At 38.3% G+C, this 21631-nt stretch overlaps 2 protein-coding genes across 4 annotated transcripts; one reads left to right on the forward strand and one right to left on the reverse strand.

Annotated features, from left to right (window-relative positions):
* Nucleotides 1-170: 170 nt before the first annotated feature.
* On the forward strand, nucleotides 171-13882 carry LOC145463423 (uncharacterized). 3 transcript variants are annotated; one of them, XM_081447177.1, is made up of 5 exons: nucleotides 171-365; nucleotides 3737-3794; nucleotides 11850-11944; nucleotides 12555-12680; nucleotides 13369-13882. In XM_081447177.1, exons 3-5 carry the CDS (start codon nucleotides 11870-11872, stop codon nucleotides 13486-13488), a joined length of 321 nt encoding a protein of 106 aa, XP_081303303.1. In that variant the 5' UTR covers nucleotides 171-365; nucleotides 3737-3794; nucleotides 11850-11869; the 3' UTR covers nucleotides 13489-13882. The 3 variants fall into 3 exon arrangements, with proteins under 3 accessions (XP_081303303.1, XP_081303304.1, XP_081303305.1); XM_081447178.1 differs by lacking the exon at nucleotides 171-365 and having other exon boundaries at nucleotides 3628-3794; XM_081447179.1 differs by lacking the exons at nucleotides 171-365; nucleotides 3737-3794 and adding an exon at nucleotides 8980-9099.
* A 1682-nt stretch (nucleotides 13883-15564) lies between these two features.
* On the reverse strand, nucleotides 15565-20327 carry LOC145463422 (uncharacterized). The gene has a single exon (XM_081447176.1). It carries the CDS (start codon nucleotides 18546-18548, stop codon nucleotides 17457-17459), a length of 1092 nt encoding a protein of 363 aa, XP_081303302.1. The 5' UTR covers nucleotides 18549-20327; the 3' UTR covers nucleotides 15565-17456.
* Between the last annotated feature and the right edge of the window lie 1304 nt (nucleotides 20328-21631).

Below are 21631 nucleotides of genomic sequence, written 5' to 3' on the forward strand. Positions count from 1 at the left end.
CCCCTTTGATTTCAACTTCTTTATCTTTCTTTCCTTAAATTTGTTTTCAAAGGAAATATAATCAGCACCATCTGCTGTTAATGTTTTGATATCTTTTTATCGGCGGACAATTGAAAGCAATTTATTATAGCCCAATGAATGTTGATCAAATGCCAAATGATTGGAGCGGGGGTATGTTTATAAATGATTCGGCTTCGTGTAAGCGAGTCATTTGAGTGGTGAACAAAGTAGAAGAGATATTTACTCTTTGATAGCGTTGTTGTCGAAGGACCGTTGTTGTGCAAAAAGGCTAAAAATTCTGTGGATTGTCTTGGCAAAGACTACTAGAAAAAAAAAGAGAGAATTTGAAGTCTAAAAAGCGGAAGGTAAGGAATTATTATGAAAATGTTAAAATTATTATTGTTTCTTTTTTCTTCGCACTGGGACTTAGTTTACGATTTCTTTTTGTATAACGAGCAAATGAACACTGCGCAACATCACGGAGTTTTTAACCGCTGTATAAATCATCATCTGCGAGCATAAACTAAGCTGTTTTAAAATGACAAGAAACCTAGTTTGGTACTTAAAATTCAGTTTGATGGAAAGACAGAAGACTTGCAAAATTTAAATTGAAATATATAATTAACTTACGCGGGTAGGTTCATTGTGAAAATCTCTCATGTTAAAGGAGTTTGCCCTTCTGTACGGAAGGAATAGAGTTTTTAAGTCGAGTGTTCTCCTTCAGTTTAGCCAATAAATTGAATTAACTTTTGACGTGAGGTGTGGTCAATCTTTTGAGCAATTAAGGCACAAACCTTGTACTTGTTAAGGACACAAAAACGAACCATGTCATTACAAGAAGTAATATAAAATATTTGTCGGAAAACCAGCAACATTTGAGCAATTCATTTTGCATTTTGATAGCCGAGTATACATATCCAAAAGCAAAGGCTTCAAATTTCACCTGGTGAAATAAATGTTCAGTTCATCAGATTTCAATTTAGTGAGTTATTTAATCAAAGAAGTTTATTTTTCCGCTAAATGCCTCGATCGGTTGTTCATTTAAGAAGGTGATATGATGTCGGAGCTGGCGCGACGAGTACCACATGAAAAAGGCCCATGCCGGTTTAGTTCACGTGTGGTTGGGTGCAACTGCAAAGATAAGATACTGATATTTACATAATCCTCACAGGGTGGTTTTTTAGAAAAAACCTGTGGTTGACAGAGGTTTATTGACAACGAGTTCAGTCTGTTATGTGGTTATTTTAGTTTTTGAGTATTTCAGGCTAAGCTGCATTTGCTGTCATGTCGCGTCGCCCACGCCAAATATAGAGTGAAATTCAAGATCTTGACGGCCCCGGGCTTGACTGTTTTGTCCTCAAATGACGACATTTGCTCGTTTGACTGATTTTAACTATGCTTCGCGTTGGTCTTCGTTTAACCAACACAAAATAACAGAACTTCCCGCAGGATATTCGGCATTCATCACTAGTTTGTTGTCAATTCGTTTTTTTTCATACTTAGTTTGTGGTTGGTTGCTTTTCTTTCATACTTAGTTTGTTGTCAGTTCCTTTTTTTTCATGCTTGGTTTGCGGTCGGTTGCTTTTTTATTCATACTTAGTTTATTGCCGGTTTCTTATTCTCAGTCTCAGTCACGCTATAAAATTAAACCCGTACTTTATGACGGCAATAACCTGACACCGCCGAACATTTTGCACTGAATTGCCAGAAATTGAACCCACATCAATCTTTTTAACATCGGATTTTAACATTGTTTGCCACGCTTGATAACCTACTTACACCCCAACATCTGGGATTAGAAGTCGGAACAATAGTCTTACTTTTATCTTTACGTCTAAACGACTTGAATTTGTTGATCTAACCCCAGGATGCTAAAACCTTGTAACTACAAATTTACGGGGGATAGCTTTTCCGTTCTTGTCAAAATAACTCGAAACACTTCCTGAAAGTTAGTGGGGCACCTGCCAAATGCTCCAAATGAAAATAAACTCAGTGGATAAAAGTTGTTTTTCTGTTTGAAGACTCCTTAAACCCAACGTCATTCGTTCCAGGGGGGTGTTTAAATGAGCAGTTATAATTTGCTTTTAGTAACTTTCGAGTCGAGGATAATCCTTTAAAGCAAAACCTTTTTAGCAAGCAGGTAATTGGCAAAGAGTATTTTTAGAAGGCTTGAGGTTGGAGTTCAGCCAAATACAATAGAAGTACTTGAAAGATGTTTTCAGTGTATGAAAAAGACTTGAGTCTGTTGAGGATATCAAGTTTTATTGCATGGCGAACTGGTCCAGAATGAAAAGGAGAATTCTAATTGGTTCCCTGAATTTTTCAATACGGAGAGCTAAGATTGACCGCTCACGAATAAAGTTTAAAGAATCACTTACCAAATCATTGCAAAAAATAAACCAGTTTGAATTTAAGTTTAAGAAAACAACCTTAAAAACGGCAATAAATTCTTAAGTTTTGTCTGGGCGTTCACCGAGAATAAAATCGCAGGGACGCTTTAATTTATCAGAAGTGTTGTAAACGATCCTTAAAATATACACTTTATTGAACCAACATGTTCGGTCGTTATTGGAAAATATTGCTGTCTTTTCTGGCAAGTTTATAGACCTCACTCTGCTCAAAGAAAGAACTGTATTATGGGAATGTAGAGGCTAGTTTTCACTTGGGTACGCGCACAGGCATAAGACAACATACGCATGCGCAGTAACATGCTGATAAATAACAGCGTTTATTAGGAAAATTTCCTTACAAAAGGCGTTACTTAGCAACGCTATACTGTGTCTGCGAATGTTGCTTACCTTATGCCTTAGTAAAAACCATCCTTTTAGAGGAATGTATTGAAGACGTTAAACCAGTTCGTTATGCCAGAGAGGTAAATTTTCCATCATGAGGTTGGTAAGTCGAATTGTTTTTATGATTAATTGCTTACCACAAAGCATCTTCACACATTGCTTAGTCTTTCGTGTTTAATTTATTTATTGGCACAATTTGTGTCAAGAAACTGAACAATAGTACACTTTTACAACTGGAAGCGAGATTTATTTAAGAGGTAAAAGGTTTTCCCACTCTCCTATACGGTCTTTCTTGACTCTGATCTCGTTGGAGAATTGTAAAAAACGATTGGCTTGGGTATAAAAAAAACGTGGTTGAATACATGCAAGTAAGTCCGCAAAAAACCGTATGGACCTGCAGCTTACGTCAGCGGGTGGGAACATTTCCTATATCAATCTTGATGACTGACGGAAGCGAACGTCCATGGCGTTTTCATTTTTAAAAAGTGGCAGAGTTAAAAAAAAGTCAATCTCAAAATTTGGCGAGTTTGCCTTTTTTCTGCTGACAAACAGAATTGCCAAAGTATCGAATTTAAAAAAGATATGAAAAGGTATAGAGTTACTGAAAACGAATGAATATTAATAACTTTGTTTGTCTTTTACAATGACAAACTTATGTTATTCATGTTGTAGAAAGGAGTCTTGCAATTTCTTAATCAATCATTAGTGTACGTATGATTAAATTGTGAAGGGGAAAAAAAAACTAAACATCGCCTCAAAAAGGCAGAGGTTGAGAAGTTTCTGGCTGCATCCTGTTGACGGCTGTAATTTAACCTGGTATTGCAGCTGTTTCGGTAATGAGTGCCGGACACACTTCCATGTAGGGAAATAATAGCCAAACTGTCATACCCAGCAAGGCTATAAACTGTGACATATAATCGCTGATGTTTTGTCTTCATTCGCAGATCTTTCAGGTGTGAGTCTGAATTTTCCGTGTTGTAAACGCATTGAATTCATAAAAAGGTGAGTTTTTGACTAGTTTTTTTTTAACAAAATTCTTAATATCTTTTTTGCTCTTCCGCGGCCAGTTTTGTGAATTAGTCATATAAAGGAGAATTTGTATTATAAAGACCACCAATCATTACAAGCTTGAGAAGCTTAAGACGATTAACTCAACAAAAAAGAAAAAACTTTAAAAAAAATCATATGATCCTGATAACTTTGAAGTAAAAGCCATCAGCAAAAAGGTTTGAAAAGAAATGTCAAGACGCAATCTTCTCGTATAGACATAAAATTGATTCAAATGTATAAAAAATGTCAGCTGTAGGCAAACAAAAAGCCTACACAGCAAACTGCCTACGAGATAATGATCACATCAAAGGACCTCTAACATACTAAAAACGTAAGTATAAGCAAGAACTGATTTCACAACAGAATATTTCGGTAGCATTATCAAACGTACAGAAAATAACGCCGCCCTTAACATAGCACAGAGAATAGAACAGAAAGTACTGAATGCTGTGCTAAAATTATATAGAAGAACAACCCAAACGGCGCGTAATTAAAGGAGTTAAAACATGTTTTTCTGTTCTTCACTTTTTGACGGTCAGCGACACGTCCGCCCAAAAGTTTGTAATCTATCAGACAAAGGAGCAAATAAGGTCTTTGCAAACCTTTCACTATCTCTGATACATCATTGAGAAACGTGTCAAACTACTCTTTGTAGCTGACATCAAAGGTCGCCAAAGTTGATTGAAGTGCCTTGTCATTTCTGGTGCAAAGAGTACAAATTAGTTTTTGTCGAAATATTGTCGGCTTTGAGCGGGTGTGTCGAGGTATCGCATGGGTCGTACATTGGCTTGATTTCTTTCGTAAATCAAATGACGAGTTTAGAGATGAGCCGATTTTCTTACAGCAGGTAGGCCACAAAACGGCCGGATGCAAGAGATATTTGATATGTCAAGACATCAATAAAAGGATCAAGGCTCGGATATAAGTGGAACATGCTGCAAGCAATGTTGGGCGCACCCGGTGTCCGCCCATAAAGTGTTTTACGTGAAAAAAGCGAGGCCTTTTTGGAAGTAGACCAACTTTCAATTGTATCATGCACAAACACGGCCTGGTACAACTATCAGTTGTTTCAGCTTCTGTCTTCTGGCTGCCTGTGTAATCTAGATAATCTAGATAGCTAAAACACAACGATCTGTTTCTATTTTTTTCTCTTCCAATGAGAACAAAAGCACTTAATAGTGGCGTGGTTTACTCTACGTGGTTACCTCTGATTCGTTCGCCATCGTAATTATTTTAGTTACAATATACGATTAGATCCTCCTTACCACATCAGTAGTGTTGTGTTGGAGTGTACGCGAGTATGCTACATGGCATGTGCGAATCCTAAATGAAACATGATATTAAACACTGATTGCTATCTTCAACAAGGAACAAAATGAGAATAACCGTGCGCACAGGGTTTGAGGGCTAAATTGTTCAGCGTTCGATGTGTAACGTAAAACCAGAATTAAAAAATGCAGAAATGACAAAAAGTAAAAACGAACAAAAAAACGTGTTTCTTTTACTGTTTCTGGTATCTCCTTACAGTTCCTAATAATTTAAGGTTTTTTTTCTATTATCTTCCCAGAGTATTATTGTGTTTCTTTAATTTGCACTGTCATTGGTTAAACTTGAAGAACGTTTTTAACCAATCAGGACCAAGATATCAAGACTTCTGAATACATCAATTTCGCGTTTTTTAAAGGAAACATGGTTTCTAGTCGTCAGTCCCCATTTCCAGTGCAATTCCAATCAAATAGAGGAAGCTGGTACTAGACAAGAATTCCCGCGCTTTCCTGTTGTAAATTACAAGGTGTTTTTGTAATAATTAAGCGATTTCTTTTTTAAGAAATTAAAAGAATAAAAAAAACATTTCCATGTTTATACGGAATTATAGAAACACGAGTGGAGTGTTTGGGAAAACTAGAACGGCTTTGGGAACACTAGTACGAGGCACGTAGATTTATTATTGAAAACGGGGATGACTTCTCCTGCTCATGATAACGTAAATCTTACGGCCTGGTTTCTGCGTGAGTCAACGTGAGCCAAAAGCCCCTCGTCAAACCGGGCTTGGAACACTCGCCCTGGTTTTGAAACACCCATTGACAAATGGGTTTTACCCCAGACATTTTTAGCGAAAATTATGAACTTTAACAGTTTTTGTCACACTGGAAAGGTGAAACGTTTCCTTCAAGTCGGTGTTAGATTTCACCAGTGAAATGTTTGGCAAGGTGCCTTCAGTTTTAGTAGAGATTATATTTCGGGTTATTTTAAGGGAATTATGCATGATCGGATTTGCCGTACACATGTAACATATTTTGCACCATCCCTGTACCAGTTTTACAATGGCCGACAAACAGTGGAAACAACACAAACTAGTCAGTATTCTCGGCCTAACATTTGTGAACGCTATTTGAGTTTTATGTTTTAGAGTTGTTTTGAGGCTTTAAGCGATAAAGGCCACGGCCATTGGCGCATCTCAGTGAATTATTCAATGGTGAATGATTTCGTTACGTCTAAAAAGACAAAATGGTATTTAATATAAGTCAAAAGCTACTTTCACTTTAGGGCATTCCAGCTTAAGCCTAGAAAGGAAGATGTAAAGTTTACAATTAATTTATGTCTTTCTTTCGTTAATTCAATGAAATAGCTGGTGCTGTTTCTTCAATAACAAAAAAATTTTCTGATTAAACAGAATACGGGTGTCAATCAAACTTTGTAGAGATCCACGAATTAAAAACGAAAGCCTTCGGCAGAAAAATTTTGAGAAAAAAGGAAGAAGACGACTGACGCCCATGCACATACAGAATCATCCGTTTATCAAGTTACCTCAGGCCATAATCCTTACCAATATTAGGTTGTTTTGACTTTTTTTAAGAGTATAAGCATCAGCATAAGCAAAACATCTAGATTTTAATGATTACAAAATGCTCTCAACGTCCGGTTCAAAAGGGTAACAGTCAAGGTGACCACTGCAAAAACTGCACTGTGTCAGATACTTGATTTTGTATTGGCGCGTTCTCAATGCCTGAAATGGTCCTAATTGCTATTTTTGATGACCATTTTCAGGCAGTTAAACTACCGATGAACTTATACTTGCCATCGGTCCGCAGTTTTGTCGCTTCAGAGGGCCTGCACGGAAGTCTTATTTAAGACCATTACTCATAGTCTTTTTTGGCCATAGTTGCTTGGAGTTCGGTAAATAACCATCAATATTCAACTTCCCTCCAGGAAATAAAAACCATGATTACTCAACTGTGCATTAATGGAAGTGCTGACGAAACACATAAAAGGCCCGTTGCCTTATCTATTTATATATGTGATCAGTTTACAGTCAAAATGGAAGTTAAAAAGAAACATATTTTCCTTGTGCGTGCATTGACGTTAGAAGTTTACAGTTTTGCTTCTATTTAGGTGTCGTTTAATGTGGATATGGTAAGTTCCTTTGAAACGGATTAATTAGTTTAGCAAACTTAAGTTTTTTTTTAAAGTCTCTATAAACACAAGATGGCACGATAAAAAAGCATTGATGAGACAAGTCATAACAGCAGAAAATATGTGCACGGGCGATTTCTTTGTGCCCTTAGAATCGTCGCTAATTGCGACTTTATAAGCAATCATTCTCGAAGTTTCTTCAGTGTGACAAAATAAAAATAAAATAAAAAGTATTACGTCTAGAAACGACAACAAAGCGATTAAAAACCAGTAGGCTAAAAAAGCATTAAAGAATGTAAATGAAAGTTTAATTTTTTGCGAAATCAGTGAATTAAATAGACGAATGATGTCTCGTTCTCACAACTGAGTTTGGTTTCTTAAGGCAACGGAAGCCATTGTCAATGTAAAGGTTTGTTTGAAAAAAAGTATAAAAAAACCTCAAAATCGATTGGTCAAACGGTGCGGTGTATGCTTTATTAATGGCTAAAAAAAATTAAGGTTAAGAAAGTTAAGTGTAAAAGTTCTAGCATTCAATAAGTGACGATTTAAAATGTTGCATCAGTTGTTGCCTTATCAATATGACGCAAGGCTTTCTTTTTTGTAAATTGCTCTGTAAACGATGCTCGAAAAGGTCTGTTCTTTGTGTTTCACATATGTAAAAATTCTCCTTGAATCGATTTGTGATCAAATTAATTTATTACCTTGATATTTTGAGCTGTCAAACAAGATTCCAAGTTAAAATTTTAAAACTATTTCAAAGCTTTGCGCATTTAAATTGATCCATATTAAAATAAAGGAGTTTTTGGGAAAGTGTTTTAGATCAGGGCTCTAGGCGTGTTTGATTAAAATTAAAGCAAACTGTGCTAAAAGTTGGTTTTAGTGAGAAAGATATTTACTCAAGGAGCAGATTTTTAATGTGACCAATGACATATTTTTTTTTCAAAGCACAATTACTTCGTAATATAAAAGTTCCTGGCTTTAGTTACAAGGCTGCTGCCATCTTTAACGCCAATCACGGCCTGAAGAAGGAATAGAAACTCTTGACATCAACGAAATAAAATTCTGGATATCAAATAATAAATAAACCCTAGTGTCATATCAGTGTACAAGCAAACTTTGAAGCGGCGAATCGTATAAAGTTTGACAACTTTTGACGTTTTACAAAAGAAAATCTGATGTATTTAAAATAAAAACTCTGACAATTTTGCAACAAAACAAAAAATGTTTGTAAAGCTGTTTGGGTTCGTGCCTGTATTTAAGATTTATATTCAAATTTGGCAGGCGGAAAGGGAACTTGCTCTTTGATGCCAATCGTAAAACGAGCCAAAATAAAATAACGAAGAGTGAATAAAAATATTGTATAACTTATCAGATAAAAGATTCTCAATTTCTGAAATAAGATGAATCACTAGTGTATGCTTTTCTACGTCGAGCCCAATATCGACAGATTTGGCTGTGTAATCTCTAATTATAAACAGAACGGTAAAATTGAGATTGATAAATTCGTTTGTCAAAAAACTGCACTGAAACTTCTCGACGGAATATTAGCACGGCTCGTTCTCTTTCGAGGTATTTAGATAAACGGATCGTTTGTTAAACTCCCAAATTCGCCTAATTTTCTACTTTTCTATAACAGTTTCCCATAGGTGGGAAAAGAATGGTAACTTGGTATTGACGTAAAACGCTACAAACATGTTATTATTTAAGACATAGTGTGGGGGCCTTTATCTTAATTTACGTAAACAAGCACGTAATCCTGTTTTAAAACTCCACGGAATCGAAACAAAGCCAGTTACAGCGGAAAACGACGGACGATTCAACTAAAGCCCTTAATCAAGCTAAGGTAAGACAAATCGGCTTGGCCTTATGCCCCTGTTATTGCCTAAAGGTCTCAACTACGTTTATTCTGTTTCTTATCCAAAAGAGATTAATGCTACAATTTTAATTTCTAAAAAGGGTAAGACTGAACTTGCAGTTGTTTTAAACTAGAAATCAAGATTTTAAATTATCATTTTCAATCTGCGAACAACAGCCCATTACGAAATAGTGTGGTGGTGATCTTTTAAACAGTGCAAAACAGGCAGTTTTTTTTTCTCCCAAAAAGCAGGAAAACAAAGTAAAATGGCCGAACTTGTTCGCTTCATTATATTAAGCTTGAGAAGAACAACACCAAGTGGGTTTACAAAAAAGCTGTATCATTTCAAAGACATTAACAGTTACTAGCTCACTCTGATTTCAGCGTCTTTACTATATCCTCCTCTTGATTCTGATTCCCAGTAAGTTATTGATTTATAAAGAGAGGTTTTAAAATTGAATAGAGTTCTTTATTCTTGTAGTATTCGTTTAACTAACGAGGCGCTTCCTGATTAGTTTTCCTGTCGCTCATTGTAATAAACTGTACCGACTTTAATTACTACAGTTTTGTTCACGCAAATGTAATCGCAACAAAAATTTTGCTCTTATAGCTAGCCGTAGATTATCTAGCACCGTTCGAAAATACACTGCTATAAGAATACTTTGACAATATTCTTCTTCAAGATACTAACATATAGTTAACTTGCTAACACTTGCTCGTAGACGGCAACCGAAATAGATGTTCGCATGATTTGTAGACCTATTTCAGCTGCGTTTTTTGCATACTCTTTGTTCGTGAGAAATGCAAAATGCATTACAATAGCTGGCGCCACTTTTAGAAAGCAACACCTCCTTCAATTTTCATTTACCAAAAGCCTTACGGCAACACAAATTAACTAACCATAGTTGCTTAAAAAATTTTAATTTCCTGTTGGTTTGAAATGAAGATTGCGGCAACTTTTTTATTACTTCTTTGCGGGGAAAACTACACGACTGAAATACAACTAGAATTTTCAGTTTAAAATAAGTTTGTCACTTAATAAATTGCTTCTTCGTTGGCACGTCTGGCCTTTTCTTTAAAAAAACCCCCACAATTTTAGGATCGCACAGGAGTGAAATGCAACCATATATGAAAATGAACGTAATTTTGTCCAGTGCCAAAATCATTAACATGCCATTTCGCCTCACAGCTGCACAGAACCCTTTTAACTCTCAAGCAATCGTTCTTTTTTTGTCCTAAAGTTTGTTTATCAAAGTGGAAATATTTCGCTGCAAATCAATTAGTTTAATTAAAATCATTGCAAGCTTTCGGTTAGCGGGGCTATAATATCCACCTCTTAGTCTTTGTGAACGATTCAGCTGATTGAAATCAGGGCCGGCAAAGCTTTATCATAAGACTTTGACGAGACTATTTGAGACGAAGGTACGAAGGTAATCCATTAGATCTGACATGATTGCAATGCCATAAATTTCCTTTTCATTCGAGGGTGGGGCAGATGTAATCTTAAATTATCGGTGTGGTAGTGTAGAGTGCGTGTCTGTGAGATTTGAAGTCAACAATTCTACGTAACTTAAAAGACGACGTACATAAAAGCGAAAAATTTGTGCCACAAAATAGCCGCGAGACATTCTACTTTTCCCTTGGTATTGTAGAATCAGGGTGTAAACTATTCTGCACCCTTATGGCATAAGACAAAATTCATGTGTTTTTTGTACAGTTCCTGTGTGAAAATCATGACGTATGTTAACAGTTTATCGCGAATCTCCATTCTCCTGAAAAAAAGGAGACAGTCACAGAAATCAGCCTCCTGCTGTGACTGTTTTATAAATACAGACTGCTAGATTTAGACTAACATTAATGTTTGTACAGGAGGTCTCCCTTATGGTTCTATCGCTTTTTCCGTTTTGAATAACACAGATGTAAAACAAAAAATCACAACATCGGACTAGATAATGGCAGGCGTCCAAATTGGTGTTTGAGTTTTTGTCTGCTATTCGCGACTTAGACATAGACGCTATTGAACTGTTAACTTACAAAAAAGGAAAGGAAAAAAAGGAAGAGGACCAATTTGTTCTGAATACAATATAGAACGAACAAGCTAGTTCAACAAGCAGATATTATAATAGCTTTTTAAAAACTCCGGTGGTAAACTAACGCGCCCATTCTTGGCTAATACGCCCGTCGCCAATGTCAAAATGAAATTTTCCTTTTTATGTAGGCCACCGAAATTTTAACCAGAAATAATTTTCCGCCAGACACGGAGAGGGAAAAAAAGCAATTTGCCAAAACTGATTCATAAGTGGATCATTTCAGGGGTCCGTAGTTTAGCTCGTAGTTTTACGTTTCATCGTGAGCCAGTTTGCCATATTATAAAACCGAATATTTGTTTTTCGAAAGACTCTGTCCGTCACCTGCCTATGTCGCTCGATCCAATCAAATTTCAGTCGGCTGTCAATGTACTCATAATTGATTGACAGCTCTTCTCGATTCAGATTGACTGAGAATCAAGCACCTCCGTTATAGTGAAAATGAACTGACATAATTTAAGTATTAGCTACTGACTGCGAGGCACTTTCCCCTAAGAAAACCGGTCTTATAATATGATTTCACATAACGTTTTGCGGATCCACTGTATCTACAGATCATAAGCATAGATCAGAGTCCTATTTCTACCTTGCTAGCCGGAAGTAACGGCGTAGTCACCTGACTCACACTAACGTCCGACATCTTTCTTTCAGGAACTCTCAAGTCAGACAAGATGATGAAGACTTTGGTGTTATTGACAGCTTTAGTATGTTTAACTATTACAACGGCCAGGTTTCTGGATGAAACCGTAAGTGTTATGGCTATCATAAGTGATCTTTTTCCTGGTTTTAATTTAAGATGGTAGTGGAGTACGCCAGAACTATCGAAAAAAATGAAAACCAGTGTTTTCATTCGCAATATGATTGCTAAGCTTACCGTATTTCCTTTGTTTTAAGAGCCAAAAGCCTGCAACAGGCTCTCTTTTTCAGTGTTCGCGATAAACTCGTATAACTCTCTGTGGAATGCACCATTCTCTTTCTCGGAGTCCTCGTTTCTTTTGTTCAGCGGCATGAATAAACGTTGTTCGCAGGGTCGCCTGGCGGGAAGTTATAATTAAATTTCAACCTGCAACCTGCAACCTGCAAAATATATCTGCCGCTGGCTCCCAGGGGGCTCATAAACCGCGCAAGGTTCTCTGTTCAATTTTAAGAGAGGGTTAAAAATAGATTGTAATAGTTTTTCCTCAGTTTTAAGGTTCAGTAGTGTTTTAGATCAGGCTGGCCATCTTGTGACCGAATTGAACACTCTGTTAGCGAATTAAGGCACATAAATTTGCATAGCTAATTGTGCTCTTACACTGCTAAGTAATGGAGAGTAAAAAATACATTCTCTTATATTTTATTGGTGTCTCTTTCCAGAGATCTGAAAGAGAATGCGAAGAAGACTATGACTGCCAAAGCCCTGAGAATGAAAATCTCATTTGCAATTACCAGAATCAATGCAGAAATATCTCATTTTGGGATGAAATTATACGACGAAAACCGGTAAGCTCTATTTCATAATATCTTTTATTATATCGAGAAGAGTGTTTTACTGGGAACTAAACCACTCGTAGATTCCATACGCCACTTCATCCGGGACCCGAGTGGCGTATTTTCCGTATGTCACCTTTGTGAGTGTCGTATCGTTCAATGAAGTCACGATTCCCGCCTTTTGCTTTTGTTGAATTGGTTTCTCCATATAATAAAAAGAACATTACACGGTGGCTCGAAGATATGAATTTTATGTTCTCGTGGCAAGAACAATATCTCACGAGTGAGCGAAGCGAACGAGTGAGATATTGTTCTTGCCACGAGAACATAAAATTCATATCTTCGAGCCACCGTGTAATATCCTCTATTTAATTTACGTGCAAAATGAAAATGGTTGATGCCATTAGGATCAGATCTAGAACTACCACTTGAGAAAAACAAATCACTGTTTCTTCGAGATTTTGAGACTTTCAATTCCAGGGACAAGAGCTGCTATACGGGGCACACAATCTGATCACGTGACTGGTCGGTCAGGAGTCTTCACTTGTCGTAAAACTTTCGTCAAGGTCACATGCACCACCTATTTTTAGCAACATTAAAAAATTTTACCAGTTTATTCCAGCCATAACATTTCTTAACCTATAAATGGGGCATTTTGTTATTATTACTATTTTACATGTTTTTTTTTAATCTTTTTCAGTGTTTCCGCATATTTAAGAGCTCATGTTCATCGGACTCTGACTGCCCCTGCGAGGGAAACAGGCTGATGTGTGAAGATGGAGAATGTGTTGAAAACAGGAGTGGAGAGGCCACATCATAAATTATCACCATGCTGTTGCCTTTCTTTTAAATTTTAATTTAGCTCAAAACGAACTATACTAGTAGATATTAAACAGCTTAAGCACAGGCATTTTCGAGAGAAGGACGAAAACCGTCGAATTTTCTCCGCTTTAGGGGGGGAATTAATCATTGGTAGTGGGGGTGGGGTGGGTGAAAATACGCCCATGCAAGGACATAGACTTCTCTTTGACGTTCGTGGTTCAGAAACGTCTGTACTTGAGCTCTCTATAATCAATCTGAAATCACTAACCCGATGTAAATTTACTGAAAACTCTTCAAGGGTTCTTAAATAAAGGAATGAAAATTCGATACCATCTTCGGTCTATGTACTGTCAATTTTGTTGATTCCTACGAGATATAATCGACGACTTAAATTATATCGTTTACACCAGTCAGGCATTTCTGCCGTGTCGAATTCAATTCAATTAAGTGCGGCAGAAATGCGACTGTCGATTCATACGCCGCACTTGTGTCGAGTTTAATTCAGAATTAATACTGTCGGGTATGTCGGTCAGCGGAAAATGTTTTAAACGTAGAGTATTCAATATGGCGGACGGAGATACTGAGGAACGAAGGACTTAAATTTTGGGAAAAATTGTCCGCCAATGGAAAGAGAAGGAGAAGGCTGACAATGCAGCAGTTCGTTTTGTAATATCTTCAGGTTGCATTGGGACGAGAATGGCCAAGTTTCTTCTTTCTCTTTGGCGGGACCAAATTTACGCATGCTCAATACATAAACATAATGTATGAATTAGATTCGACACGGCAGAAATTCGACGTTTGAATCGGTGTCGCATCTCTGCCGGATAGTGCGACAAGCCCAGTCGAACGTGCGGCAGAAATGCGGCAGCCGATTCAGACGCCGAATTTCTGTCGAATTTAATTCGTTGCATTGAATTCGACACGGCAGAAATGCGACGTATGAACCGGGCCTCAGACGCAATGTCGAAGTTCGGTGTCGATCGAAAGTCAGTCGACCCGGTTTCACGACGCATGCCGTCCACCCTTGGTCGATTCACGTAGGGGCCAAACCACCCCCCTAATGTTTCATGAAGGCTATATTTGCTTGGTTTATATATTTCTAAACCAAGTTTGGCAGATGAGCTTTCTTTGTTCTCCAGTTTATTTTAATTTGGAAGTTGTGACAAAATGTCAGATTATGACGTCATAATTGATGACGTCACCAAAACATGCTATAATTTTTTGGAAAATCTGACGTAAAGATTATGTCACAGGAAAGGCCTTGACTTGAGGAGTAAAATGCCGGAAACCGTTTTTTGCTATGATGATTATTTTTCGAGATATGGTGAATTAAATATTTTTTTGCTGTCCCCCACGGAATTTGCTTAACCATACCGTCCTTCTTGAGTCAGTCTCTCTGGTTTATTTTTTTCAGTTTTTTTCTAGGAAGGCTAATATTCTAGACAACTAGAAAGCTTGATGTTGTCAAAAATCGTATGGTTTTAGATTTTTGATTTTCGGCTTTGTTAAAATGGTATTAACAATAAAAAACGGGTGACGTCACAGGTTATGACGTAACAAAACTAATTTTAACGCAATTACACTAGAGGGATAATTTTTTATTCCGATTTTCTTCTTTATTTTTGCTTTAGTCATCTAGCACATCACATGTGCAACATAGCTGCATTTGCTGGAACAAAGTTACGGCTCCAATTGGGATTTTTCTCAAGGGGGGGACGCCATATTTTGCAGAGTTATTTTTCATGATTTAAAATGCCATATTTCATTTAATTTTCGTGATATGGACAAAATTTTTTCAGGTTTCAACTCCCCTTGGTGTGCTCTTTCGAACACATTGTAAAAAATATGCATATTAAAAACTTCAAAAGTGGCAAAAACATGACGTCATCACTGTGACGTAACAACTTTGACATTTACTGACATTTTTCACGTAAATATAATTGGCAATAGGTCTTCCGCTCATCTGCCAAGTTTGGTGTAGAAAGAGTCAATACTTTTTAAGTAATGCGAAATAATGTGAAATACCCAGAACTGACGAAACATTTGGGGGGTGGTTTGGCCCCTACGTGATTAACGACCATGTATCGACCGTCATGTCCGTCAAGGGGTCACCCTAGACCAACCTATCGCAGTCTTATGCAAACATCCAATCAAGTCGCACTAGGTAATTATCATTTTTTTTTTTCGTTTGCCCCTAATTGTTTGCTATGCTCAGTTATGCACAAAACAGCGACCTTTGTTAAATAAATAAATTACAATATTTAGAGAGGAAGCCACATCAGCCTTAGCTGGTTTTTATGCAGGTCCTCTGTCCTGGTTTTTGTTGAGGGAGGAAATTTGGAGAACCCGGAGAAAAACCCACGGAGCAAGGCGAATATATCCGTAATCTAGACTACATGCAGAAATCAAACTGTTTGCCTCAGTGTACGAAATATTGATTGTTCATCACTGTTTTACCTCAAATCTGAACTAGAGAAGCTTTTCAGTTTCTTATTGGCATGCTGTGTTTCGCAGCCCGGCTCCATAACTGATCGTAAGGTGTGCCAGCGGTTGAAGATGCTTCCCAGTGTTCTTGGATCGTTTAAACAAAAATCTTGCTGAATCCAGGTCCTTAAAGTTTGCTAAGCCCTGTACCATTTTCCTTCACTGGGTATAAACACACATATCATATTTTATGCCAAAAGTAAGAAAGTTTATTTAGTAAGGATAACCCTTGAATACAGAGCATCAGATCTAGTCTAACAACCTGTAATCAATAATAATCCCTATAGATATGATACAATAAAATCTAAATATAGGTTATAATAAAATGTGATATGCACTGCAGCAAATACAAGAACCTTGCATATACAATACTTGTAATTGTCAGTGTTCTTGGAATTAACACAAAGAACCAATTATTGCATAGTCTCTATAACATTTGACTTTACAGTATTTTTGTCACTGTGTGACTCTTCTTAATTACAACACAGCTATCAATCATCGTTACACTATGCTAAGATCTAAATATGTTTTTAACACAAAAATGTATTGTTCTAATATATGAATTCAACGTAACTCCAACTGTCAGGACTGTGTCTGCGTCAGAACAAATTTGGCAGCGAAAAGTCTTGTTAAATTATAGAATCAGTTAATGATATAAACCTATGTGACAAAGGCATTTCAAATCTGGAGAACTGAAAGATTTCTCACAATTACTATCAAGAAGCATCGCGAAATGAGTGAAAATCAAGGACAATCCCGGCAAGTTTCTTCTATTCTAAACCCTTGAAGATTGCACAACGCATCTTTTCACTGACAAAAACATTGCTTGAGGCCTGGTTTTCACTAGCGCATAAGCCATTAAGGTCATTCCCTAGTATTGCATTGCGCATCCCTACTGCGCATAATTTCATGCGTGATTAGCGCGCGCGCATTAAAAAATGGGGGCTTTGTCTTTGCGGCAGGACATCACCATAGAGGTAAATCGTCATTTTCTCGAAAACGAGTACGGTGACCTATCATTTTTTTCTGTTGTGTTGAATTGAGTAATAAATTTCTCTATGTAAAATAAATATGGGCCAATTCTCAGTGTTGAGCAAGAAACAATCGTCGGAAACGTGATTTTAGCAAGCAATAGTGACTATAATCATGGTGCTATTGTAAAGATTTATATCGTATAAACAAGGTGCTGCTGCTCCTAAACAAACATGGGGACCCGTCACTTTTATTTACAAATTTAAGTTCCTACAATATAAACGGTCAATAGGCAAAGTTTGACAAAAATCTCAGCGCCGGTTCTATTTCAGTGGAATGACCTTAAGCCAGATAAGGAAAAGCACTATACGGGGATGCAGTAGTCTTTTGCAAACCAGGCTTAACTATCGCAAAGAAACCGAAGACATTTACTATTCACTCGTCAAAAAGCACTGAATGATCAGATATGGAAAATGCCTGTCACGGAGACAGCTAGAAAATTAGAGTACCTCACTTTTCTCCCAGCCCCTCAAATAGAGATTCCTGTGGCTTAGTAAGCTTGCGAATGATGTGCATAGAGGTGCTGAAACTGAGAGTCAAAGTGAGACCAATGGCTACTGTACGAAGAGCAGTAAGCTTTAGGTTGGCAAGCGAGCCTTCAGAATTCATCATAAAATAATACACGGCTACTATGTCACTTTCAATATAAGCAAAGATCATACATACACTGATGTAGAAGACATACCTTGTGACAAATTTGTGTTTGTTTAGGATGATAACGAAAAGCACGTTACAAATTGTGCAGACCATGTTGTAGGTTGCAAAATAGGGGAACAGGAAAGTATGCAAAATGTCGGTCATGGTAAAGGAACAGTATGGCACAACTACACCCAAAATGAACAAATACACGTTTGATGCAAACCAGTCACTTCGAATTAATTTGGAAGAGTTGCTTGGGACGGTCCACGTGGTTTTACAGGCAAACCTACTGTAGAGAAAAAAACAAAATATTCGAAGGGATGACCACCACAGAGGAAGAAAGGAGTCAAATACAGTTACCCCAATGAATGTTGCCGAAAAATTCTGGGCTAGTGACTCAGGGTTACTGACGTTAAATTTTAGAACGTCATCCCAGAAAGATTTTATGAATAATTTATCGTTTTCATCAAACCGAAAAAAAGATAATCCTCCACTGGATATACCTACCGGGAGAGCTACTACAATGAGAATAATATAACCACTACCAACAGCTAGTTTAGCGAACAGCTTTCCGAAAAGAACTACCACACGTGTACTAGTTCCGTGACTCGTAGTCGTCATTAGATTAGTGCGAAGATCGTTTACGACAACAATTAAAGGCTGTTCTTCGCCTCCAGTTTGGTCATGTTCCGTTTCTTGGTCATAATTTGCCACAGGTTCCCGCGTCTCTGAGAGAAGGCCTCCGTCACCGACGCTTCGCTCGTCCCCAGTGGCACTCTCTTCATGATCTTGTTGTAGAGCGCCAGACTTAAAGCAGAGTTTCTTTCTCCGTCTGAGCCATTCAAGCGTGATTACTGGGCCCAAAAGAAACCAATAGTGAAGGCTCGATAAGTAACATCGCATGTTAGTTAGGTCGTCTGCAGCTTGAAAACTGATGTCAACATTTTTTCGGTCAGCGTCTTCTAGGCAGGAAACTGCTTCCAAAAAGCGGAATCATGAGTAATCTATCCTGGGTGTCAGTCCCATTGTCATCACTGATCCAGGGCAGTGCAGGGGGAAAATAAAATATCAGCACAGAATATCCCGCGTTCTGTGCATTCATCGCCAGACCCTGTAATGTGCAGACGGGCGACAAGAGCTCGTCTAGGCTGATGAGAGCGATTTTGTTGCCTTGAAATTTTGACTTGCTTATATCAACCAACGGTTGACACGCATTGGCGAGGTTTGAATATACTGCCAGACCACTTAAACGGAGTTCTTGGCCTTCCTCCCCTTGTGATACCCGAATATATGCTTCCAGTGAAGGTGCGTTTAACTTTCCGTCAGAAGACATATCGCGTAAATTGACTAACCTCTCATAATCCCCATCCTGAAATGTCAACGTTGGATTTTGGAGGCTCAAGCGATATGGAAAATAAATTACAAGCCTCCTTAACGCGAGGGAGAAGGCAGCCAAAGTAAGTAGACCGAACGACAAAATAAGGAAGCAGACGCAACTGCTTATCTTGATGCATTTCGGCGACATCTTAATGCCACAAAAAGATGAATTGCGAAGTACGACTGAGTAACTACTTCCGGGCTGTGGCCACAAACCGTGAAAAAATTTATCAACCTCTTTCCCAGGGTCCGCTCTGGGGTGGTAGAGGACCCTGGGAACGAGATCATACAAGATGGTGGATAGCGGTACACTCTATTTAGTTGACTCAACATACTATAAAAATCAATTAACGCAGGCTGATAGAGAAAATCTCGACATGATTCATTTTGTCCCGACCGGAAGCTGTCTTGCGTGACAATTGTGATGGGCTCCTGACATATTTGCGTTATTGCATGAAAGTTAGCCTGCAGTGTAGGCGTTTTCTATGTGCACGTTGTACTCGCGAGTTGTCGGTATTAGCTCGGGGCAACCCTAAAATATAGAATCGGGAAACCGGACTCCGGAACCTGGAATCCGGAACCCGGAACCGGAAATCAGAACCCGGAATCCGGAATCCGGAATCCAGAATCCGGAATCCAGATATTATGAATGACGATAGAAATAATTCACTTCAGCAATGTCTAATAAATAAATATAGGGAAAATTATTTTGTTGTTACTTATTTTCTTTGCTTTACTTCAACCACAAATTGTAATTGTTAAAACATTCTTGACTAGTTCTGAACAGCCCTTAGCTAGTCCGGTTGTTCAAAAGCTGGATAAAGCTATCCATTGGGTAAATCACTATCCAGTCAGAGTTAGTGATTTTTCAGGTGGATAGAGTTACCCGTAGATTGCGAGCAGGCTCTAGTATCTGTCTCTAGTGTCTGAGCAGGCTCTAGTGTCTAGTGTCTTTTTGCATTGGCATGTGAGCGAGTGCCTTTCCGCAGCTTCGCAACTCGCGCCTCCGGCCCAAACACGAGATCGTTCTCGCTGGCACGCAGGCTAAGTTACCCATCTTTTATTCAACCTGGCCCTGGTGAGACCGCGGTTCTTGTTGAGATCAAATTGCTCTGAGAAGACTAGTGAGTAGCACAATAGCAACAAGCTATTGCGGTGAGTTTCTGGCAGTCTTTTAGCATCTTTTAAGAACATGTGGTCCGATCCGTTCGCAAGCGAGAAGCAGACGGAAGTAAGTATGCAACATTTCTATAAATTGTTTTGATACGATGGCCGGCAAGAATATGAAGTGCTGATTTGTAACAGTATCAGTGTGAAAATAGCTTTGATCTGGAATTAATTAGTCTCGTATCTGTTGGGAAAAACAAATTTATTTAGACGAGCCAGGTAAGTCTTCGGACGTCGAAAGTGGGGGGCGTGACCGTCAACGTACAGGGGGTTGCCAATGACGGAGACCCTGGTCTCTATGACACTTTCTACCTTGTTCAGTATCTATTCCGGATTCCGGATTCCGGATTCCGGATTCCGGATTCCGGATTCCGGTTTTCGGATTTTAAGGTTGCCCATGAGCTCGCGATCGAATAGATTCGTTGCCATGTTGGCTTACTCCTCTTTCAGTCTCACTCCAACTCCCTAAGACGCCTTTTTGTCTCTCCTCAAGCCTCTTCCGAGTTTGAATCCCAGATGGCGCTCGGTTGATAAAAATGCGCTCCCTCGCCAAAATGATTCTAATCTGGTTCCTCGCTAACCTCTGATCACGGAAGTCTCTCGCTCTATTCTAGATCACCTCTGATTTCACTTTCAAGTAATCACACTAAAATGGCTCAGTCGGCAGCAACAGGATAAAAAAAGTGTTTCATCAGGAAAGTGAGGAATCATATAACCCGTGGAAAAAAAAAGCCCCATAGCAACAAATTTCAAAATGGGCTCCTGAAGTAAGGAGGCATAAGGACTAGAACAGGTGGTGGTGCGTCAGGAAATTTTGAAAGTCTAGAACGCTTTGACGCCATTTAGTGCATTTTGGGACACTTTCTGAAATCCGATTTGTTGCCGTTTTTGAACACGATGATTGCATTGCGGTACAAAATACGTAAACGCTACATGCGACACGCCCTTGTAGACTGAGCAATGTCTCTAAGTAAACTCTAAGTCGTATTCTATCACAGTGTGCATCACATTACCAGAGATCCTCGCACGACCAGACCACGATAGTCTTGCATGCCCAACATGTCCATGATGACCACAATAATCGTAATATAACGATTTTCCACAATAACTATTCAAAGCTGGCCGATTTATAAGGGTGCAGTGTTTTACCAACTGAGTTATCAAGCCAACTGGAAGTTGGTCATGTTGTGAGTTCTTTAGTTCTGATGTTTCTGTCATTACGGCGACCACAAACAAACAAAGTAATATTCCTCACAGCGTTTAAGCTTTTACAGATATATCGTTTTGGCTTCTGACTGTTTACTGTTCGCTTCACAGTCCGTTCCAATTCAAGTTACAATCCCTCGACTTCTCAAGGTGTAACTAAAACATCTTAGGGTAAGAATCTGTAGCTAACTTAGTTTGCATAAAGAACACACTAACTACTAAATATAGTTATTGTT

Source organism: Orbicella franksi, chromosome 12, assembly GCF_964199315.1.
Source record: "Orbicella franksi chromosome 12, jaOrbFran1.1, whole genome shotgun sequence".
NCBI classification, from domain to species: domain Eukaryota; kingdom Metazoa; phylum Cnidaria; class Anthozoa; order Scleractinia; family Merulinidae; genus Orbicella; species Orbicella franksi.